Source organism: Sinohyriopsis cumingii, chromosome 17 (genome assembly GCF_028554795.1).
Source record: "Sinohyriopsis cumingii isolate HCF-2022 chromosome 17, ASM2855479v2, whole genome shotgun sequence".
Taxonomy (NCBI): Eukaryota; Metazoa; Mollusca; class Bivalvia; order Unionida; family Unionidae; genus Sinohyriopsis; species Sinohyriopsis cumingii.
The window spans coordinates 91,217,107-91,239,467 of NC_142977.1; the positions used below are offsets into that span (position 1 = coordinate 91,217,107).

Here is a 22,361-nt window from a genome sequence, read left to right on the forward strand (position 1 = left end):
GGTATGATACATTATCAATACACATAACAACTTGATGATCTTAACATCTTAGAAGGTCTGTCAGTGGTAGGTGGTGCCCTTTTATGTGTGTTGACATACTGGTTGTATTTCCAGTATGCAGATTAGATAGATACAGACTTAGCATCTATTTATATGCCATTCTCATCGATGACAAGATAACAGTTACTTTCAATCATACTACATGTCAGTGATTTTAAGTAAACCTTTTAAGTTATTTCAGACAGCCCCATTTGATCATATGTGTGACTCATCTTGGCCACTATGCCCTTTGGTTTGCATTGCATGAATGCCTTTAAAACGTGTTATTTGCAGTTTCATTTCTTCACTTAAACTTGGAAGACATTACAGTATTATCCTAAACAGAAGAAACTTATTTCCTAGTGCAAGGAAAATCTTATCTAGAAGAAGTCCGAGTATGGGAGTGGGGATAAATACCAACAAAATCTGTTACAATGTACTTACTTCAGATGCAAAACAACTGCCACAACCACAGGCACTTGTTTTTGTTAGTGAAGAAGAAAAAATGGACTATACTCACTGCCCTTCTGTAATAATTTTACACAAGTTGACAAACTTGTGCAGTTTAAAATCGGCACCCTCACCAGTTCTGTGCTAATTTATCCTGTGGCAAGTTCAGTCACTGATTAAGTATCTCAGTATAAAAAGAGACATTCCAAATTTGCATGTATGATTTAAATACTTTACAGATTATTTTCCGTGAAGTTTCTCTGTTGCTCTGCCAATACTTCCTGTGTGTCACACAGGAATAATCTACATAAAGTTCTTATTTGTGGTTATTTTTTTACCCAGGACTGGAACAAACAGTAACCACCAGTGAAAATTTAATGTCACATATTTCACTGCATGTCACCAGAAGTGTAGAAAACAAACTGGACCCAAAGTAGACAAGACAGGGATCAACACGTAAATATGGTTATTAAATGAAGAGTAAATTACTTCATTATACATGAGGAACACATTTGGAATGTCTCCTTTATGCTGAAGATGTAGTTGAGATAAGATAATTAGCATGAAATCAGCATGGTGTATTTGGTTGACAGTACAAACCATATCACTTTGTACTAATTTGTAGAAGGCGAGTGGTGATTGTCAATAGGTTTTTCTTTTTTTTAAATTGCAAAAAGGAGTATCTGTACCTGCAACATGTCTCAGATGTATCCTTACTTTAAAGAATAAAAACAACTAATGATTATTCAACGCTGCTGAATATTGACATAACTTGTATTGTGTAAATATTGATGTAACTTGCATTGTGTAAGTATCATTTTATGTAGAATCTCCACCTCATGTATTGATTTGTGTATTGGTATAACAAGTTTTGATTCATCAGTATATTGCTGAATTGTTTCACTCCAACAATTTATATACCTTCTAAAGAAAACAATTTCTTTTCAATTTCATATTGTCCGATAGTCATTTAATTTTGCAGAATTAAATGGCTGAAATTGCTTTCACAATGAATTCTTTTCTTTTGCCTATCTAAGAACCTAGTGAAATATGTGTCATTTTATAGCACAGTTGGCACATTCCTCAACTTTCTGCTGAATTTGTTTTTTTTTTAAATAAAAAAATTAGAATTTTATTATTTGAAAGTCATATAAAATATACATTGTTTATTCTAAGACATGGGGTTCATGCTAATTTCTACAGCATCTCAGAAAAAAAGCAACATTATGTATGAAAATTTAACATTTTGTGGATAAGGTTTATCTTGTTTACTTTGCTGAATTTTTCTTGTGTTTATAATCCCCTCTACCCCTACATATCTTTGGTTCCTAAGTTGAGGGCAGACTTTCCCCTAATTAGACCCTGCATCAAGCAACCTGTCAGTTTCAAGCCAAAGGAGAATGTTACTTTGTTTATGTTTTGAAGTGACTAAAACACACCAATGGTATAATCTTTACTAGAAACCAGGTGTTGTCATACATTTTTTATGCATTTCTCTTTACAGATATGTAAATAGAATATTTTACTGTTTTCCAGATATGAACCTCTACAATGATGCTGTCAAATTGATGTTCCAACTGTCGGAGCATTATATCACCGGTGTTCCAGAACAGTGATGTGCAGTTGATAAACTGAATATAATTTGTTTCTAAATAATGAACTATAAAGAAATACTTAAATTGTTGAAGAAAGATTTCTATCACAGATATATCATGATGCTGTGATTCCTTACAGTGAGAAATTAGTGCAGATTAAGACATGAAAATATCATACAGAGAATGGTGAAAATTGCAAACAGAATGAAGACATTCACCAGGCTTTCTATGGAGACAGCAGGACTTGGAGATCTGCATCTTTGCTACATCAGAGTGGACATTTAGTTTATCTTTGTATATTTTTGTTACAGAAGTTCATCTAAACTGAGGACAAGCACTTATCTGGCGATTTTAAATTTTGTCCACAAGTAAGGTATATCTTATATTGTTTGCATGAAATGTTTTGCCTAAGATTTTTTTGACACTTTAGGTATTGGCTACTTTTGCATAGGCAAGATGCAGGTATCAATCATTTTAATGGCAACAATGGTGGTGATATTATCATCATCAACACTAGTTAAAGTTTTTCTACATGTTCATAAGTCTTAAACCGTGAGAGAGATAATTATCAAACTTATACTGTTGACTTGAGAAGTTCTGCCTTTCATTTTCATGCACCCCACTCTCCCTTTGACCCTCAGGCAAATGTTAGGCCATTATAGATTTTGTTTAAATTTTCTGTTGATGTTTACCTGTATGTTCACTGGAGGGAATAGCTATTATCCTTGGACTGTAGAATCAGTAAGCATTGTTATTTCAAATTCATGCAAATCTACTCTTTTGACTCTTAGGCATGATGCTGAACATTTGAAACTCTTGGTGAATGTTTTACTTAAACTTGTTTATATGGTCTTGAGTCCCAAACCCAGCAAGGAATATCATGTAAAATGTGCATTGTTGTCATCTACAAAGACATTACTTGCTATCAAGCGAATAGACCTGTGCATGTGTCCTAAAGAGTACTGTGCCACTCCACCAAAAGTAGGTCACTCACGTTTTATGTTCAAGTGATGATATACATTTTTTATGTTTGGTGTTTTTGTACTCATGCTACAGAGATGCTGCAAGGGTTTGTGTGTATGCAAGTCATGCACAATTTGTAGGAATTCATGCTCTTAGAAATGATGTGCAAACACTCCCACAAATTATTTTAAAGTCGCACATATAAAAATGTACTCTTGCAGTATATAATTTTCATTTCACAGTTAACCCTTAGTGCTTGTCACAACATACATAAGTTGTGCCACCAGTAAAAGTCTCAGTACTGGTTGTGACATGTATGTTTTTCAGGTAGGCAACTGTTTACAAGTATGGGAACTTTGGCTTGTCGTCAATGGTTAAAGTGAATTTGATTGGTGCATCGTGTCCTGAAACAAGCAGTAGTTTGAATATTACATTCATCAAGGAAGTTTTACAAATGTTTGTTTAAAACATGGGCAATCTAAAAATCATTGAATAACTGACAGATTATTGAAGCTGAGAAAGATTTTTTTTTAAAACTCAAAATGATAAATTGAATAACAAGTATCTTAAAAGAAATTAAAACTAAGGATATTAATGTGATCAAAATGCCTCTTTCTGAACAAGCAGACAATGGTACTGATGGACCTAAAGTCCTAATACAGCATTATGGAACAGATAAGACAATGGTAATATTGGACCTAAAGTCCTAATACATCATTATGGAACAGATAAGACAATGGTACTGATGGACCTAAAGTCCTAATACATCATTATGGAACAGATAAGAAATCTGGCATAGTAGGCAGCAGAGCACTGATTCAAGAAAGTAAATGAAGTTAGTGAAAAATCTTATTTTGGAACAGAGATATCCAAAAGACAGTACCTATAAGCTGTGGAAAATTTTACATAACCATAAAGAACAGTTTCCTGGCTTTTTCAAACTGGCTACATTCTAAAAATGCATGAACGTAGTAATTGAAGCCTAAAGCGTTTTTATTATTGCTGATAGTATTGAGGAAAAAAATATAAATAGATACATAAGTCTTACCATATTTCATGTTATTTTTCATACACGAAAAAATAATTATTAATTTCAGTGTACGAAAAATTATATGTAAAATAAATAATTATCATTTTGTGGTAATTACCATGTATGTAAAATAAAGGGATCATACCTGACAAGGCCTGTGGAACACACGACACTCAACAACCTAACGTACAAAACTAATGTACAAAATCGGTCTCATTCTGCTCAACTTGAGAAAAATCTGTTGTTATTATGAGAGAGAGAGAGAGAGAAATAAGAAAATAATCTTTATTGTTCAGTTACCTGTCAGTTGTGTTATTCTTTATGTAAACACTACAAGGGCACTATTATATTCCATTGGCAGTTAAAACCTGAATAAATAAATCGTTTTGGTTGTAATTATGAGATCCATTGTCACTGTGCCACATGGCTATGCAGAGGTAATATACATGCTAATTAAATACGCTTGACCTTTAGCTTGGTCTTTTCCAGTAAATACTGGATTGAAGACCAGATTCACCTCTACAGATCAAATTAAGGAGGCTCTACATAGGGAAATGAGGCTACCCATGGGGTATTGAAAATGTGTACGATAAGTCCATTAGCTCAAGAAGAATATTAATTTACTGATACTTGTTCTGAAGCCAGTTGAAAAAAGGGCAAATGATTTTAAGAGAGAGCAAGAGAGAGAGAACAAAAAAGCAACATGTATATAAAAATATATTTGTATTATAAACATAGCATGTTATTTTCAAGGACAAGTGATGGGTTTCACCTTTGTCTTTTCTGGGCCGTCCAGGTCCAATTTTCCACCTTTTATTTGGTGGTTCAGTGCATTTAGGTGGTGGTTGGATAAAAGTCTCTCCCTTTGGCAGGGGTTTGAAGAAACCTAGTAATGAAGACATGCCTAAGCATGAACAGACCAAGATCTTTGAAGATATTAACTACCGGTATATATAAATTGAACTAACGGAGTCAATGACTTTTGCATTTATGATTAAAAGTAACTGGGTTTTTATAGTTTTTTACTGCATTACTATATTGAGCCAATAAGATTAATTGCCAAATGGTCTGTGGTCTTTGCGTCTTCCTGTATTGAGATATTATTATTTTTACTGGATAAATAAACTCAAATGGCTTCTGAACTTGTTTTCAAATGTACGCTTTGCTTTGTTACACCGACTGACGTAATCAAGAGCGCTCATTAATAGCAGTATATATTGTAATGACAACAACAGAACAAATACATCAATCATTATATTTTCTACAACTTTTGATACACACAATACTGTTCTTGATATAGGTTTTGAACCCTTTTAACATAAATTCCTTTTTGTCAGTGCATTGCAAATGTATCAAAACAAGTGTTCTCCAATCATTCTCAGAAGTCTGCTTAGAGATTGTTTAGATGCGTGTCACCGATTTCAAGGTGAAAATCCTACGACATAGAAGTGGAAGCAAACGTGAGCGGACATAACACTCCCCAGAAGACAGGAAAGGAGTGAATTAATTGACATCAGAATATTTCAGATTTTTCTTGGTTTTTTTATTATACAGGATTTGATACTAACATCTGTACAATCGGTTGAAGTTTAAATGGAAGTGTAGATAAAGAAAAATGTTCCGATATACTACATATTGATTAAAATATAAAGTCACACAGTTCTGTTCTTGGCTGCTTAATTGTTTATTTTAAAGTATTTTACCTAAACATCTAGCCATTTCCAAAAACCTTATCTATCAGTCCATTTATCTATTTTTATACATGTATGTGAAGGTTTTTGCTCTTGTGACAATATCTGCAATCTAATCCTTCCTTTCGTTTCTTATCTACATGTACTGTTTGCATGTATCTTTTTTGATAACTTCAGTCATCAACATATTGTTTAAGGGGGGGCCCCGAGTGGCCGAGTGGTCTAAAGCGATCTCCGTTATGGATCACTGCCATCTCACCTCTGTCTGCGTGGGTTCGAGTCCAAGGCTCGGCTAACGTTGGTACATGGGAAAGCCTGCCAGTAGCTTCTCGTGGGTCGGTGGTTCTTCCTTGGGTTTTCCAGGGTTCTTCCTCCACCAGTTATACTGGCCGCCATGTATAGCCTATCTTGTGCTGAAAAATGGCGTTAAACCCTAGAACAACAACAACAATAACATATTGTTTAAGGTGCAAACAAAAGTTTTAAAAAATAAAATGCTATCATTTTTATTTAATATAATTATAATGCTATCATTTTATACTTTATTTGACTCTATTTTGTTTTGACTTGTGACTTTTTTAGTGTTACATTTTGTGGTGCATACAAATCTCCCAAGGACAAGTTGTTTCCCATTCAGCTTGCCCAGGGTAAATTGACCTTTGTAAAAATTTTGAAACCCTGTTCATGAATACAGAAGGTTTTGCATGTCATATCTATTTCACTGCTCACCAACGAGCTAAACTCCTGCAATCACACATTATTTCTTCTCTTGAATAATTTGTTGCTCTAAACCTTATGTTATTTTTATTTTATTTTTATTTTGTTATCTTTTCTTTCTTGCATACCTTGTAGTTAAACAGAAGTCATTCCTTGGTTAGTAATTAATTGGTGGTTAATGATTAAAGGCTGATGAACCAACGCATAAATGTATCACGCATTTAAGTGGTTGAAAACTTTGAGGCAAGTATATTATGGTAAACTGGCACTTTACACTACCATTGATAATTTAGTGCAAGAGATCATACAACCAGACTATATAAGGTGCAATAAGATTTATATTCAGATCTTTGAGAAAATAATGGAGCATACTTGGCATTGGAAAATAGATCAAACTTAATGATATAATAGAATTTATTTAATAATTACATTGGAAAATTAACTGTATCATTATTACCTGGCTCTCTTCAAAATCCATAGGCCAGCAGCTAAACTGACCACTGATCATCATATCAAAGCTGAGTGTCACTTCAGATACATGGTTCATCTTCATCTCACTAAGTATTGATTATCATTAGCATTTACAAATATGAAACCATTGTTTCTGAATAAATATGTGCAGATATATGTTGTCTTCAGTCCATTCAATTTATATTTTTATATTCATTGTATTTACTATTGTCTTCTTATTATTAGTTATATAGCATTCAGTCCATAAGTATAAAGAAAGTTGATTCGGTCCAGTTGATGCAACTCTGGAACTTGCATCAAAAAATGTTTTATGCCATAAAATAGTTGTGATAGTAGTGTTACCATTGTCATTCCAGTCCTCATGGTGTTTTATTAGTTAGTGTGCCCAACTCCCGCCCAAGAGGATATGAGTTAAAATCTTTCAATTGGGTCACCTGCCATGGCATGTCCTTGGGCAAGGCACTTTACTCCAATTGCATTAGTACTAAATAACCTACTTGTGTTTCTTTTCTGTAAAACACCAAACCAAACCATTCAGCCATCTGCTTAAATCTTTAAATTTTCATCATGTTTCAGACAAACCAACCCAGCATCTGCAAAAATCTGGGAATTTAGGTCAGTTTTCAGGCACTGTGTTGGGATATCATTGCTGCATGAACTCATTTCTAGTTTGAAATAGGTAAAGTCACAGCATATAATTTGAATCTGATAAAGGACAACATGGAAAATTGTTGTCTTGTAAGTTTAAATTAAAACTTTCAAAACTCCTCACATTTTAGACCCTCAATTTTTGTGCGATGGAAGTGACCATCAAAAAGGGGGTTGATTGATATTGCCTTATTAGAGTGGGACTGGATCAGAGAAATTTCACTTTGCAGTGAGAAGTTGCCCTTAAAGGAAGCTCAAGGGACCACTTAATTTTGTCTTTTTTAAACTTGTGGTGAAACAAAAGTTTATAAAGGATCTTTCAATGCAGGCGTCTTTTATATTGAGTTGTTGACTGAGCAAGTTTCACTTTGCTGCTGTTTGGTTTGGAGGGGTGCCTGCAACTGCCAATCATATGACATACTGTCTGCTGTTCTCTAAAACAGTTTGTGTTATCTTTAGCTCACTTTGCCTTGAAAAGGTTGGCACGGCTATGTAAAGGGACAGAATTCACATTTTAATCCTGAGAGGAAGTTATTTTAGACAAGACTGGTTACTTCCTGCAATAAAGTTTGACTGCTTCTATATAGTACTTCAAGCATACATCATTTCAGTAGAAAATATTTGTGACCAGTAATTGCTTTGAAGATTTTATCAATATATTTTATAAATTTTGTAATTAGTTCACATTTAAAACAAGCAGAGTTACTGTTCTTATGATGGAAAAGCAATGAGTTGTTTCAAAGACAGATTGTTATGCTCCTGTTTAAACCTTGGATATGGCTCTTAACATATAAATTAGATATCCTAAATCTTGAGCAATCATCAGAAAAACTTGTGTGGTTTTTAACGATACCAGTTATTACTTGATTGAGGGGAAGATAAAGGCAATGGAGGTGTTATCTTTTATTTGGCTATGTCAGACCTGCCACTTGGATTTATTACAGGTATAATAAAATCCTTATCTCACAAGATTTAAAATGAAACATGCTATTGATAAATACCATTTTTATTTTCATGTTAAATATTGATGTATCCATGAGGTATAAGAGAATAACAAACTGAATTTTGAGATTTACTACGAAGTCACATGTTCCTGCTGTAGACTTGCAATATGGCTGTCTAGTAGCAGCGTCACTTAATCATGCATCACTACTTAACTTTACTAAGGTATTTTGAAAAGAAAAGATTAGATGGTAAGTTGTGAGTATATTTGTTTTGGATGTCTCTGCTTTTTGGGATCATTACAATCATTATTCTCTATGAAAAATAATAATTGGACTGCAGTTTATTGTCACAATACTAATGAAGTTTTCTTTAAACTTTCCTATCATATATGTTCTGAATGAACATAGCTGTCATCATAACTTGCTGTTAAACAAGAAAGGTGGAAGATTTTTAAACTGTTCTTAATTTAATTTATATGAGGTTTAAAATAATTTGCTTCAGTTCATTGGAACTATATACAGTACATAAAAGCATAAAAAATCAATTTCTTAGATGTGATACAAATTATTTTTATCACATTGTTGCAGGTTAAGCAAAAGGATTGCCATGGACACAAAAAAACACCACACATTTGGCAGACCAGAATTAAACAAGTACTCCAAATTTACCCATCAGTAAAATATGGTGTAAATAAATATTTTAAATTGATCTTCACTGACTGGAACTTTGTCCCGAAAAATAAACTATTGACAGTTCAAGGTCTTATAGATGTGTGTGTTGTGTGCATCAGTTGGATGTACAGAATGCTTTTGGAAGCATGAAATATAAATTTCAGCGTAGATTTTTTTAATCTAAGATATGAGAGAGAAGTGAATTTGTGGAGTTAGTCTGATAGCCAAATCTTGTCTTGAAATTGTCATATAACTTGTGGCCAGTCATCATATCCTGATATAAAAACAATGTTCCTGCACTTTAAATTTCCAATGACTTTGATGCATGAAACTGAATTTGATATTTGGATTCATGTCAACAACATCAAATTCAATTTCATTTTCAGCTATTTCAGAATCATGGTCCTTTTATAATTTTGTGCAGTTTGTTGGATTGGTTGAATTTGATATTAATTCTGCACAGATCATTGCTATAAAATCAATCGGAGACCCTAACATCTGGTGCATAATTTATCAGCAGATCGTGGTTTATGCCTTGTATGTGAGTATATATGGTACACTGATTTTTGGTTAAAGGCTTTATGTTGTTTAAGTGACTTTCAATGTATAGTTCGAATTTTGTATGTGTCATGTAAAATTTAATGGTATGAGAAATGGGGGTTGGCTTGATCAGAAATGATATTTTTATCATAGCACTGTATGATATTAAACTGACTTGATGAGAAATTATTTTTTTATCATATATTCAGCTTCATAAATGCACATGCCTAATAAATGCACACCTGTCTTTTTGTTAAAACTAATGAATATACATTTCTCAATCCATGCTATCCTCACAGATGGAAGAAACTCAAAACGCAACTGGAAACATCATAATTTCATGGAAGTTATCAAAATAATTTTCCATTTTGTCATGAACATTTACATACTATATGATTTATCAAGAAAAAATCTTTCCCAGGTTTTCTTCACTAGTTGTCCAAGTTATTTAAAACAGACCTTAGGTATTGTTAAAACAACTTTAATTCTCATTATGTTGGTGCATGATTGATGGTTGTACTTTGGATTATAAAGTATACAGCTTGGCCTTGCTTCATATGAACAACTCTGAAAAGACTTAGCTTCACTTGGTCATTTTCACTTCCTGGACCTAAAAAATAAATTGGAAATTTGTTAAGCTTTTGTAGACTTTTTATTATTCATTCATCATATATTCAAAAGCTAATATGCGCTAATCTGGCAAAGTTAATGTTTTCAATTTTAATAACTGCTAGTGACTTCACACTTTTTTTCTAACTCATTGGAGCAACTATTTTATCAGCTGTCTGCTTTAGATAGTGTATAGTTTCCATAATTACCACATGTAAAGAAATTTCACTGTACATAAAAATAGCACAGAGATATGCCAAAATTCTGTTAATGTACCATTTTATTGAGAAGGCATACATGATGATAATAAAAAGAGAAAATCAATTGCACAGATAATATATTTGTTTTAAGGTTCTGCTCTACAGTTTTGCATGTTTGCGGCATGATGCCCCAGTGCTAGACATCGCTATAAACTGTCACACTGCAGATATAGTAGTGATATGACTGAAAAATTGTTAAAGCTACATTAAAAATCCAAATCACACACACAGTTTTGCACTTTGCATAAGGTTTGAATTTTAAAGATAAAGACTTTCCTATGTTTTCCTCATTGGTTATCTGGTTATTTTAAATAGATCTTTATCTTGGTGTATGGGGCCCCGAGTGGCCGAATAGTCTAAAGCGCTCTGCTTTACCGATCACTGCCATCTCACCAGTCTGCGTGGGTTCGAGTCTCGGATTCGGCCAATGTGGGTACGTGAGAAAGCTTGCCAGAAGCTTCTCGAGGGTCGGTGGTTCTTTCCGGGGATTTCCCGGGTTCTTCCTCCACCATTAATACTGGCCGCCATGTATAGCCTATCGTGTGCTGAAGAATGGCGTTAAACTCTACAACAACAACATTATCTTGGTGTATGATTGATGATGTAATTTGGGTTATAAATTATACAGCTTGACCTTACTTAAAAAGTCTGTTTTATTATTCATTCATTGCATATTCAGAAGCTGATTGTGTCTAATCTGGCAAAACTCATTTTCCCTTTTTTTTATTAACACATTAACCCTGGCGACGAGTTTCTGTGGCAGGAGGTAGTCACCTACTGCCGAGCTCTGAAGCGTAAAGGTCATGTATGATACACTAAAGTGGGTGGTATTATAGAAAGGTAGACAGATATCGCTCTACAGTGATACCAAATAATCTGGAAGTTCTAGTTGCACTACAAAATACAGAGGGAAAGACCTTAGTTTTTGGACCCGATTTTTGTTCACCCGAAATTCGCCCTGTGGTCGGGATCCGATTTTGTGTCCGGATTTTAGACTTTTTGGTCTCGGCTCAAAGGCAGACCGGTATGAACTGCAAACAGACAGATCAGATGAACCTTTGCAAAAAGTAGGATAATATGGGCATTTGGAATAGAGTGGTCTCGATACGAAAATAATGGGTCCGTTAAGCAAAAAAAGTATTTAAAAAATCCAACATCCACTCTTCTGCTCATGGGGGAGCCAAATAGCCAGTGAAAAACGCTGTTTCTAACACAACTTGGCATTAGGTTATTGGAAATCACCTGGAAGTTGATGTATTAGGATGCACTCAAAAATAGCTTTTACAATGTGTTTCATATTCGAATTTAAGGCGAAAACGACAAAAACCTCCAGGGTTTAATGTGTTAACTGCTAAAGTCAGTGCGATATTAACTAGGGGGACATTCATTTTATGAGCTCTCTGACTTTAAAGTGAGGATATGCGGTAATACAAACAATACACTAGCTTGTAACATTGCAAGACATGACTATAAAATTACTGCATCGATTAATCTGTGCATTTTATTTCTTTATTACATTTTACATTTAAGTCTTTAAAAGTTGCTAATTTTACCGTAGACGTATAAGTCATGGCCATCTTTTGGTTTTTGGTTTCTCAGTTTAACCAAGATTAATGTCTTGACATAATTTGGTCTTTAATCTCTCAGTTTGACAATAGTCTTAAGCAGTGAGTATTGCTGGGTTAAAAAAAGGTTACACATAAGCACTGAGTATTGCTGGGTTAAAAAAGGTTAAACATAAGCAGTGAGTATTGCTGGGTTAAAAAAGGTTACACATAAGCATTGAGTTGTTGGGTTACCAAAAAAAGTTACACATAAGCATTGAGTTGTTGGGTTACAAAAAAAAGTTACACATAATCTTGGATTCTGTCATTCTATTCGTGACTTCACTTTGATTACATTCAACCAAGTACTTTGATCTCATTCAACCAAGTACTTTGATCTCATTCAGCTAAGCCTTCTCTTTTAACAAAAGCTGCATATCCTCACTTGAAAGTTTAAATGATAATTTTTTTATTCTATTTTTGGATTTTATTTATCAAACCGGAAGTTATTTTTCTCGTTTTTGCCATGGTTTTCTGGGGAAATTATTTGTTACATTTTACAAAGCTTGTTGTCGTCACTCTTTTCTTGTTACGTTTTGTAAGAGCCTAAACACGTAACAAAGAAAATTGGGCTGCTTGTCCTTGGGAGATATGACTTCTGTCAAAAACATTTCAGAAAATTTTGTTTTTGAAATTTAATGACCACTAGTTTTTTAATTTGTTTTAATCCGAAGTATGTTTTACGTTTTAGAAATCTTCAGTGAAATCAGCAAGCTTTTTTAAGATGTCATCAAAAGTGGAGGTCTTTCTTTCAAATCCTACCCAGAAACAGTTGGACTTTGAAAAAAGATGAATTGATTCAACTTGCCAGAAAATACTATCTTTCTGAGACAAAAGCTTTCTTAATGAAGCAAGAAATAAAAAATATTTTGGTCCAGTATTTGGTAGAAAAGAATGTTTTGGATAAAAGTGCATTGGTTTCGATCAGTAAGTTTGTATCAGACTCTGACAGAAAAGCAAAGGAATTAAAATACCAGATGGAATTCGAGTTGAGGAAGCTGGAACTTCAGAAAGATACAGAAGAAAAACATATTGGAAAAAGAGAGAAAACAAAGTTACTACAAAATGTAAATGCAATTAGATAAGGAAGAAAGAAAAATGCAGTTACAAAAGTGACAAATGCAGTTAACAAAACTAACATGCAGTTAGATAAGGAAGAGAGAGAGATGCAAATGCAAAGAGAGAAGGAAGAGAGGGAATATCAATTTAGAATAAAAGAAATGGAGCTGGCAAGTGAAAAGCACATTCCCACTTCACATACAAATTCAAGTCTTGATGTCACTAAGAATATTAGGTTAGTGCCCTCTTTTACAGAAAAAGAAGTAGACAAATATTTCCCTCGTTTTGAAAAAAAAAAGAGGAAAATTTGAAATGGCCAAGGAAGCATTGGACTCTATTGCTACAATGTGTGCTTACTGGTAAAGCTAGTGATATTTACCATTCACTGTCACTACAGCAAAGTGCTGACTATGATCTGGTCATGGAATGCATCTTAAAGGGTTATTAGTTAGTCACTGAGGCTTATCGGCAAAAATTCAGAAGCTATAAAAAAAAGAACCTGGACTAACTCGTGTCGAATTTGCAAGAGAAAAAGAGCAGTTAGTTGATAGATGGTGCTTAGCCAAGAAAGTTGATCAAGATTATGAAAGTATCAGATAACTTGTATTACTTGAAGAGTTTCAGAACTGTGTCCATAGTGACATTAAATCTTATCTCGATGAGCATAAGGTCGAAACTTTGGAAAACGCCGCTCTTGCTACTGACGAGTATTCTTTAGCTCATAAAGTTCCTTTTGTAAATAAGACTTCGACTCGGCAGTCTTCTGGCAGAAAAGTATTTCAGGTTAATACAAGCTCTTCTAAGTCATCAATCTGGCGCAACTTCTAAAACTCAAGCTTCAGATAAGCTTGTTCAAAGATCCTTGTCTCTTCCTAAGTGTACTTACTGCAAGAAGATATGACACAGTATTTCTGATTGCTACAAATTGAAAAATACGCATCAGAATCAAGACACCCATTCCAAATGCTCTTTGTTCTAAGAGGTCAAAGTCACGGTCATGTATTGAAAGCAATACATTTGTTGTGTTAATAAACCCCAGTCTGCTTTTATTTTGGAGAATTATGAACCAGTCATATCGAATGGTTCTATATCACACGTGTGATTTGTCCAATCCCATCCGTATTAAAATTTTAAGGGACACAGGAGCTTCTCATGGTCTTTTATTGTCAGGTACTTTGCCTTTTTCTGATAAGTATTCTTCTAATGAAAGTTATTATTCGGAGAGTAGAGTGCGGCTTTGTTAATGTTCCTCTCCATTGTGTAAACTTGTCATCAGACTTAGTCTCAGGACCCATGACAGTCGGAACAGTGTCTGTTTTACTCTTTGAGGGCATTTGTTTATTAGTAGGCTTATTCTTCAAAATTTTCTTCAGATTAGATATTACGGCCCTTGAAAAGTTAAGACGAAAATGAATGAGTTAAATTATAATGATAGTACTCCTGGGATCTAAATAAAGGAGTACCATTATATTGAGAGATATAGCCAGATTAACATGCAATTAATTTAGTTGTATTTGTCCCACTCAGTGAAGAGTTAAGTGAAGGAATACCATCAGACTACTGATTTTGGAGTGACAAATCTTTGGAATTCAGAAATTATTTATGATCTGGACTAGAAACTTTCACATTTGCAGCAGCAAGAAAGAAATGAACTTAAACAGTTCTTATTTGAATATCAGCACTTATTTCCAGATGTTCCTACAAGAACAAATAAAATTTGTCAAACAACACCCATACAGGATGAAACCTTTCAAACAGGAATACTTGAAAACAGAAATTCAGTATTTGCATGAGAATGGTTTCATAGAGCCCAGGAAAAGTGACTGAGTTCACCATGTATAATTGTTCCGAAACCAGATAAAACTTTCCGTATGTGCACTGATTATAGGAAGGTGAACAGTGTGACAAAAACAGATTCATTTCCATTACCAAGAATCGATGACTGCATTGATAAAATCGGAAATGCCAAGTATGTCACCAAATTTGACCTGATGAAAGGATTTTAGCAAATTCCACTGACGGAATGAGCAAATGAAATTTCGGCTTTCGTGACTCCAGATGGACTTTATCAATATAAAGTGATGCTATTTGGGATGAAATGCTCTCCAAGTATTTATCAACGTCTAATGAGTATGATCACATCTGGTCTAGATAATTGTGTTGCTTACATCGATGATGCATCATCTACAACGACATCTGGAAAGAACATTTAGCGACAATGCGGAAATTCTTTGACAGACTCACAGATGCAAGTTTGACAATCAATTTTACCAAAAGGGAGTTCTGCCGTGCTGGTGTAATATTTCTAGGACATATCGTCGGACATGGACAAGTTAAACCTATAGATGCTACGGTCAAGGCTATCTCTAAATTTCCTGTGCCTGTTAGTAAAAAGCAACTGATGTGATTTTTAAGTATGGCTGGATACAACTGGAAATTGTGTTCCAATTTTTCCATAATTGCTGAAGTCCTGACAAATTTCTTGAGAAAAAAAAAAAAACAACAAGTTCCTTTGGACTGAAAAATGTCAGGAGGCTTTTGATAAGCTAAAAGCGAAAAGCATGCCAGTTCTTACAGCTCCAAATTTCAACCAATCATTCAAACTGTCTGTTGATGTACGTGTTGTTGTAGTTGGAGCAGTATTGATTCAAGAATATCAAAATGGTGTTGATCATCCAGGGTCCTATTTTTCTAAGAAATTAAATTAGCACCAACGAAATTACTCAACAATCGAGGAATGTTTGGCTTTGATATTGGCATTACAACATTTGGAAGTTTACATTAGTTCAGCTCATTCTTCGAATATTGTTTAGTGATCACAACCCCCTTACTTTCATCGGCAAGATAAAATATCAAAATCAAAGACTATTAAGGTGGAGTTTGTTGTTAAGAAATATATAATTATTACATCAGACACATCAAGGGAAACGATAATTTAATAGCAGATGCGCTTTCTCGTGTATAAAAATGTATTAATTCATGTATGCTTTGCATAATTCATAAGAGTTCTTCTTATGTTATTTTTTTATACCTCATATATAATTAATCTATGGTAGAAAGAAAGCTTTATTATATAAATCTTTCTTTTCCTTGATGGGGAAGTGTTATGTATATTTGAATTAATTTAATTGTTTGTTAGTTTTAAATTTTGTTCTCTCATTACATGCTATTGTAATGTAACTTTATTTACTCGATCTGATATAGAGTTGAGATCTGATTTTTTTATATTTTTTTTTAACATAAACAACTTTATAGAGACATTGTATCTAATGCTGACCGAGTTCCTGACCTTGATTCAGAAATCAGTGAGAGTTGTAGTAAACAACTTTAAAAAAAATCTTTTTCAGAGTAAGATTCATAAAGTAGAATGGAGGCCATGCTTGGAATAGTTGACAAATAACGTGTAGCAGTTGTTACAAACTGTGGGGTTTGTTTCCAGATGATTGACCCACACCCGGTCATCTGTTTTGCGTTGTAGCTAGATTTATTACAGATGTTTTGAGAAATAATAGTTATTCTTGTCTTAACACTTGAGAAGTTAAAATGTTTTATGTTGTGACCAGTTTTGGGCTAATTATTTTGTTTTCTTTCAATTTATTTTGGATTTCAAGTTTGTTTACCCTGGAAAAACTAGTGTTCTAAATTAATTCTTGGACAAGGACATTTTTCGAAATTTACACAGAATTCAAAAACTGGAATATTATTTTCTGTGATTCAACAAAGAACTATTGACACATCAGTACGACGCTGACCACATCATACTTCATCGCCTTCCATTTTGGATTTCATCGGGATTCGAACTCAGTTTCATTAGGACTTTTTGTTACTAGGATTTCTATTTTTTAATTCTTGGATTATTTTGGGATTTGATTTGTAAAATCGTAAGTTCTTTTTCTCATTTTTACCTTGTTTTTCTCGGGAAATAAATTATTTGTTAAATTTTACAAAACTTATTGTCTTCGCTCTTTTCTTGTTACGTTCTGTAAGGACTAAACACTTAACAATATCAATTCATTTACTTTTTTCACACTTTAGAGTGGTGTACTATTTTTCGGACACATGGTACAAAAGTTAGCTAAGTAAGCTCTTTGATCTTTTCCGCCAAGTGTTGGTGAAATCGACAACAGTATGAACACCGAGATCTGAGTTTGGAACACTGGATATGAACTTTTGTGTCCAGTACAAATGAATGCGAGTGACATTGGTTGTCAGGTATCTTTTGATTGGAGCTGTAGGTATGAGGGGCCCGATTGTCAATATTATAGAAAGTGCTGGTGTTAATAAAATGGTTTCTCACTGAATATGAATCGATGATCAAATAAGTTGTGAGGTTTTCAGTGATGGTCCTTAATTTGCAACCTGCCAACATTATTTGAAATACAGTAGATTTTTCAGTTGATGGGTAACTACTTTCTCTTTCAATTGCTGAATTAAGGATCTAGCATGGAACAGCAGAGATGCAGATCAAGTTTATTGACATGATCATGGTTTAGTAGTGACGATTTAAAGGTTGTTGGTACGGACTGATTTATTGTTTCCTTAATAATGCAGTTATTAACGAACGCCGTAAAAGTAAGAAAATCCCAGTTAGGTACTGCTGTCTTGATTGATCACTAGAGCAGAGGTAGAGTTGCTTGTCGATTAACATAACATTTTAATATGAAAATGAAAGTCTTCCTCGTGATAATAAGTTTCTATAAAAGTAACTGATTTATTAGTAAATACTGAAAATGTCATGAAAATTGGATGGGAAATTCTGAACTTAAGACTATTTGAGTTAAATATGTTATACAGTTACAATTGAAGTTTAACAGGTGGTCTGTCAATTTTTCTGATTGAAATAATGTAATCAACCACATTTAGTAGACCAGTGCTATTTGCCATGTTGAGTCGAACATGGCATTCAGTCAGTTTTAAGCTATGCCCCCTGTCTTTCTCCTTTTTGAACTATTTTTTCTTTGTTTCCTTTTAATTCAAACACAATAAGAGCACAAATGACACAGGCATACAAACCTGCACAGATCGTGGATGATTGCGACAAAACGTTGATGGGGTACAAATATAAAAATGCTGTCGCAAAACAAAGAGAAATCAAATGGAGGTAATTTCAGCATTAACTTCCAGCCAAGAATAAGACAGTTACAATAAATCGTACATGGCACATTTACAACTGTCAGTATGGTCACGTGATGAACGTTTATCATTAAAATTGGCGGATCTTAAGGAAAAGCGGACCTATTAGGGTGTTTAGGGTGCAAGGGACAGTTTTTATGCACAAATTTAATGTTGCATACACTTGCCTAATATAAACATTCATAATAAAACACATGAGTGAGGTCAAAAAGGTCCATTATTTTGGATGCGTTTAATAAAGTAAAACATAAAAATATCATTCACTTGACATGACAAGTCAGTAGAAATTGATAGAATAAAACGTTGATCCACCCCACCCCCAAATTTATTCATGCATTAGTAGTGAAAGGGGCCACCCTAGGGACAATGGGAATTAGCATTACAGACCCCCCCCCCCCCCCGGCCACTCTGGGGACTATGTAAATTTAACATGGGAAAAATTGCTGGGCCACTCTAGGGACAATGGGAATTTAACATGGGGAATAGAGTTTGGGCTTGTCTAGGGACAAGGGAATTGAACATGGGAATAGAGTTTGGGCTTGTCTAGGGACAAGGGGAATTTAACATGGGGAATAGAGTTTGGGCTTGTCTAGGGACAAGGGGAATTTAACATGGGGAATAGAGTTTGGGCTTGTCTAGGGACAAGGGGAATTTAACATGGGGAATAGAGTTTGGACTTGTCTAGGGACAAGGGGAATTTAACATGGGAATAGAGCTTGGGCTTGTCTAGGGACAAGGGGAATTTAACATGGGGATTAGAGTTTGGACTTGTCTAGGGACAATGGGAATTTAACATGGGAATAGAGTTTGGGTTTGTCTAGGGGCAAGGGGAATGGAACAGGGGACTATAGTGTGGGTCTGTCTAGGGACAATGGGAATTTAACATGGGGAATAGATCGTGGGACTGTCTAGGGACAATGGGCAATTTAACATGGGGAATAGATCGTGGGACTGTCTAGGGACAATGGGAAATTTAACATTACGGAAACCCCTGGGGGGATATAGCCTCAAGGGAATTTAACATATGGAAATTGAACATGGTGGGTCTGTATAGCGTCAAGGGGAATTGAACATGGTGGGACTGTCTAGGGATAATGATGGTAGAGGGTCAAATACAACAGAGACAGAAACATACATACACTAGTACAAGCGTGAGATTTATATTTAAAGCATTACCAAGACCTGAAATCTTGCTGAGGTGTTCAAAAATTTGCATAATTGTAATGATGCTATAAATAGCTATAATCAAGGAAATGCTCAACGACAAAATGGATGTGACTAAAAGTAACGCTAAAATGAAGAAATTGTCCCAGAATTTAAAGGAAAATAAACATATCCCCGAAAATTAACTTACAATGGTTTAGACTAAAATGAATACAATTAGTAACTACTTACAATATCAACTTGTGTGACGATCGTGGATAAACACCCATGTATCTATTTATAGCTATAATCAGCTGAAATTCCTATGAAATCTCACTATCTATTTATGGCTACAACTTGTGGGTTATCCCTTTGGAAAACCCCACTATCTTTTTATAGCCTCAGCTAGAGTGACGTTCCTGTTTATGAACTCTAATACATATGTATAGCTACAACCTGTGGAAATCCCCAAGTCCATATTTATAGTCTCAAAATTTCCAGCGTCAGTGACGTCACTGTACTGAAAACTAGGGGATAAATGTCAACAGTGTTGCAAGTGGCTGACCTGAATACGCGCTACTGTAGGTAGGTAGGTAGAGTGTATTTGATAGGGATAAAGTGAGTTTTATAGGAACAAACAGAGACCAATGCACACACACACACACACACACACACACACAAGTTACGCGCGCAGACATACGCGCGCACACACACACACACACAACGTACGCGCGCAGACATACGCGTGCGCGCGCGCGCACACACACACACACACAACGTATGCGCGCAGACATACGCGCGCACACACACACACACGCACTATAAAATGGATACAATTAGTAACTACTTACAATATCAACTTGTGTGACAATCGTGGATAAATGCCTATGTATCCATAATCAGCTGAAATTCCTATGAAATCCCACTATCTATTTATAGCTCCAACTTGTGGGTTATTCCTTTGGAAAATCCCACTATCTTTTTATAGCCTCAGCTTGAGTGACGTTCCTGTTTATGAACTCTAGTACATATGTATAGCTACAACGTATGGAAATTCCCAAGTCCATATTTATAGTCTTAAAATTTCCAGCGTCAGTGACGTCACTGTACTGAACACTAGGGGATAAATGTCAACAGTGTTGCAAGTGGCTGACCTGAATACACGCTACTGTAGGTAGGTAGGTAGGTAGGGTGTATCTGATAGGGATAAAGTGAGTTTTATAGGGACAAACAGAGACCAATGCACACACACACACACAACGTACGCGCGCAGACATACGCACACACACACACACACACACACACACACACAGAGGAAAGATAAAAAAAACCCAAACATACTATCCATACAAACGTACGTGAACGCATACAAATCCCAAATATACTATCCACACAACGTCGCTAACGCATACAAACCCCAAATATACTATCCACACAAGGTCGCTAACGCATAAAACCCAAATATACTATCCACACAACGTCGCTAACGCGTACAAACCCCAAATATACTATCCACACATGGAAGAGGAAGAATACAAATCCCATACCTACTATCCACACGGAGGTGAGATGTAAATAAAATAAACCCCATAAATAACCCAATATACACTATCCTCAAAGAGGGAAGAGGAAAAAGCCATAATATACTAACCACACAGAGGGAAGAAGAAAACCATTATACACTATCCACACGGAGTGAAGAAATAACCCTTTATATATACTATCAACATAGAATGAAGAAAATAGCCCATTATATTCCATCAACACAGTGAAGAAGAAAACGTTTTTTGAAAGCACCTAAGCCCTCACCTGCAATGACCAACTCTGACAAGCACCTACACCTCACCCCACCCCCAACACTACAAAACCCATTTAACCCGTTATTTTATGGCATCAGTGTGTGATTTAGGAAACATCAAGACACAAAATGATGGATGAATAGACTGACTATTGTTTACCGACTTGCATGCCTAAAGAGCGTGCGTGAAGGAAAACATCCTTTCATTTCAGTTCTAAATAAAACATGTTCCAGAGGGATAGAGATAGGTGAAAGAGCACAATTTCATAAAGTGTGAGTAGAAAACAAATCACGCCATCCTTATTATACAATGTCAAGACTAAGAGACACGTTTTCTTTCTGGTCTATTCTCTTTCAGAAGGTAGTATGAAATTTCACATCAGGGCCAACGCATCGGTTCACATTGTCAATTTTTCCATTTCCATGTCTTTACTGGCACAAGTTCTTCATCATCTTCAATTTCTTCTTCTTCTGAATCCCTCTTCTCTGTTTCGTTTTGTTTCTGTTTCTTCTCTTTTCTCGTAGGGCACTCTGAATCCCAGTGTCCTTTCTCCCGACAACGATATTAGGTATCTTGACTTTTGTCTCTCTTTCTTAGACGAAGCAGGTATTCTGGAGACAAATACCCATTTACCTTTGCAGATATAGCAAACTTCATTAGCACTTACACACTTTCGTATGACTCTCATCAAATCAACGGCCAAAAGAGTAAGTTTTGTTGCCACTTTCGCATGTGAATTATGCTTTCGTATGACTTTTAGCAAATATTTGACCAGCAGGTCGATCTGTGCTGACTCTTCCATCTTCTTGATCGTTTGAGAGTGGAATGAATACTCTGACGCTAAGACACTCTCCCTATATACAGGGACCTGCTTGGTATGAAACCTAGTCAAATGTAATTTTGCAATAAGATGAAACGATTTCATTGAGAAAGTAAACGGCAATGATGTATCGTATCGCCTCACACAAAACCTGAAGTGTTAGTTCAAATCCGT

General features: G+C 35.0%; 1 protein-coding gene across 1 annotated transcript in view; it reads left to right on the forward strand.

The window, feature by feature from the left end:
- LOC149779412 (replication protein A 14 kDa subunit-like) overlaps window positions 1–7,112 on the forward strand; it is a 33,250-nt gene extending 26,138 nt beyond the window's left edge. The window contains exon 4 of the mRNA XM_089940072.1: window positions 2,026–7,112. Within this exon, the coding sequence (XP_089796198.1) occupies window positions 2,026–2,105 (80 nt within the window). The 3' untranslated portion in view covers window positions 2,106–7,112. The remainder of the gene's footprint in view (window positions 1–2,025) is intronic.
- Window positions 7,113–22,361: the final 15,249 nt, after the last annotated feature.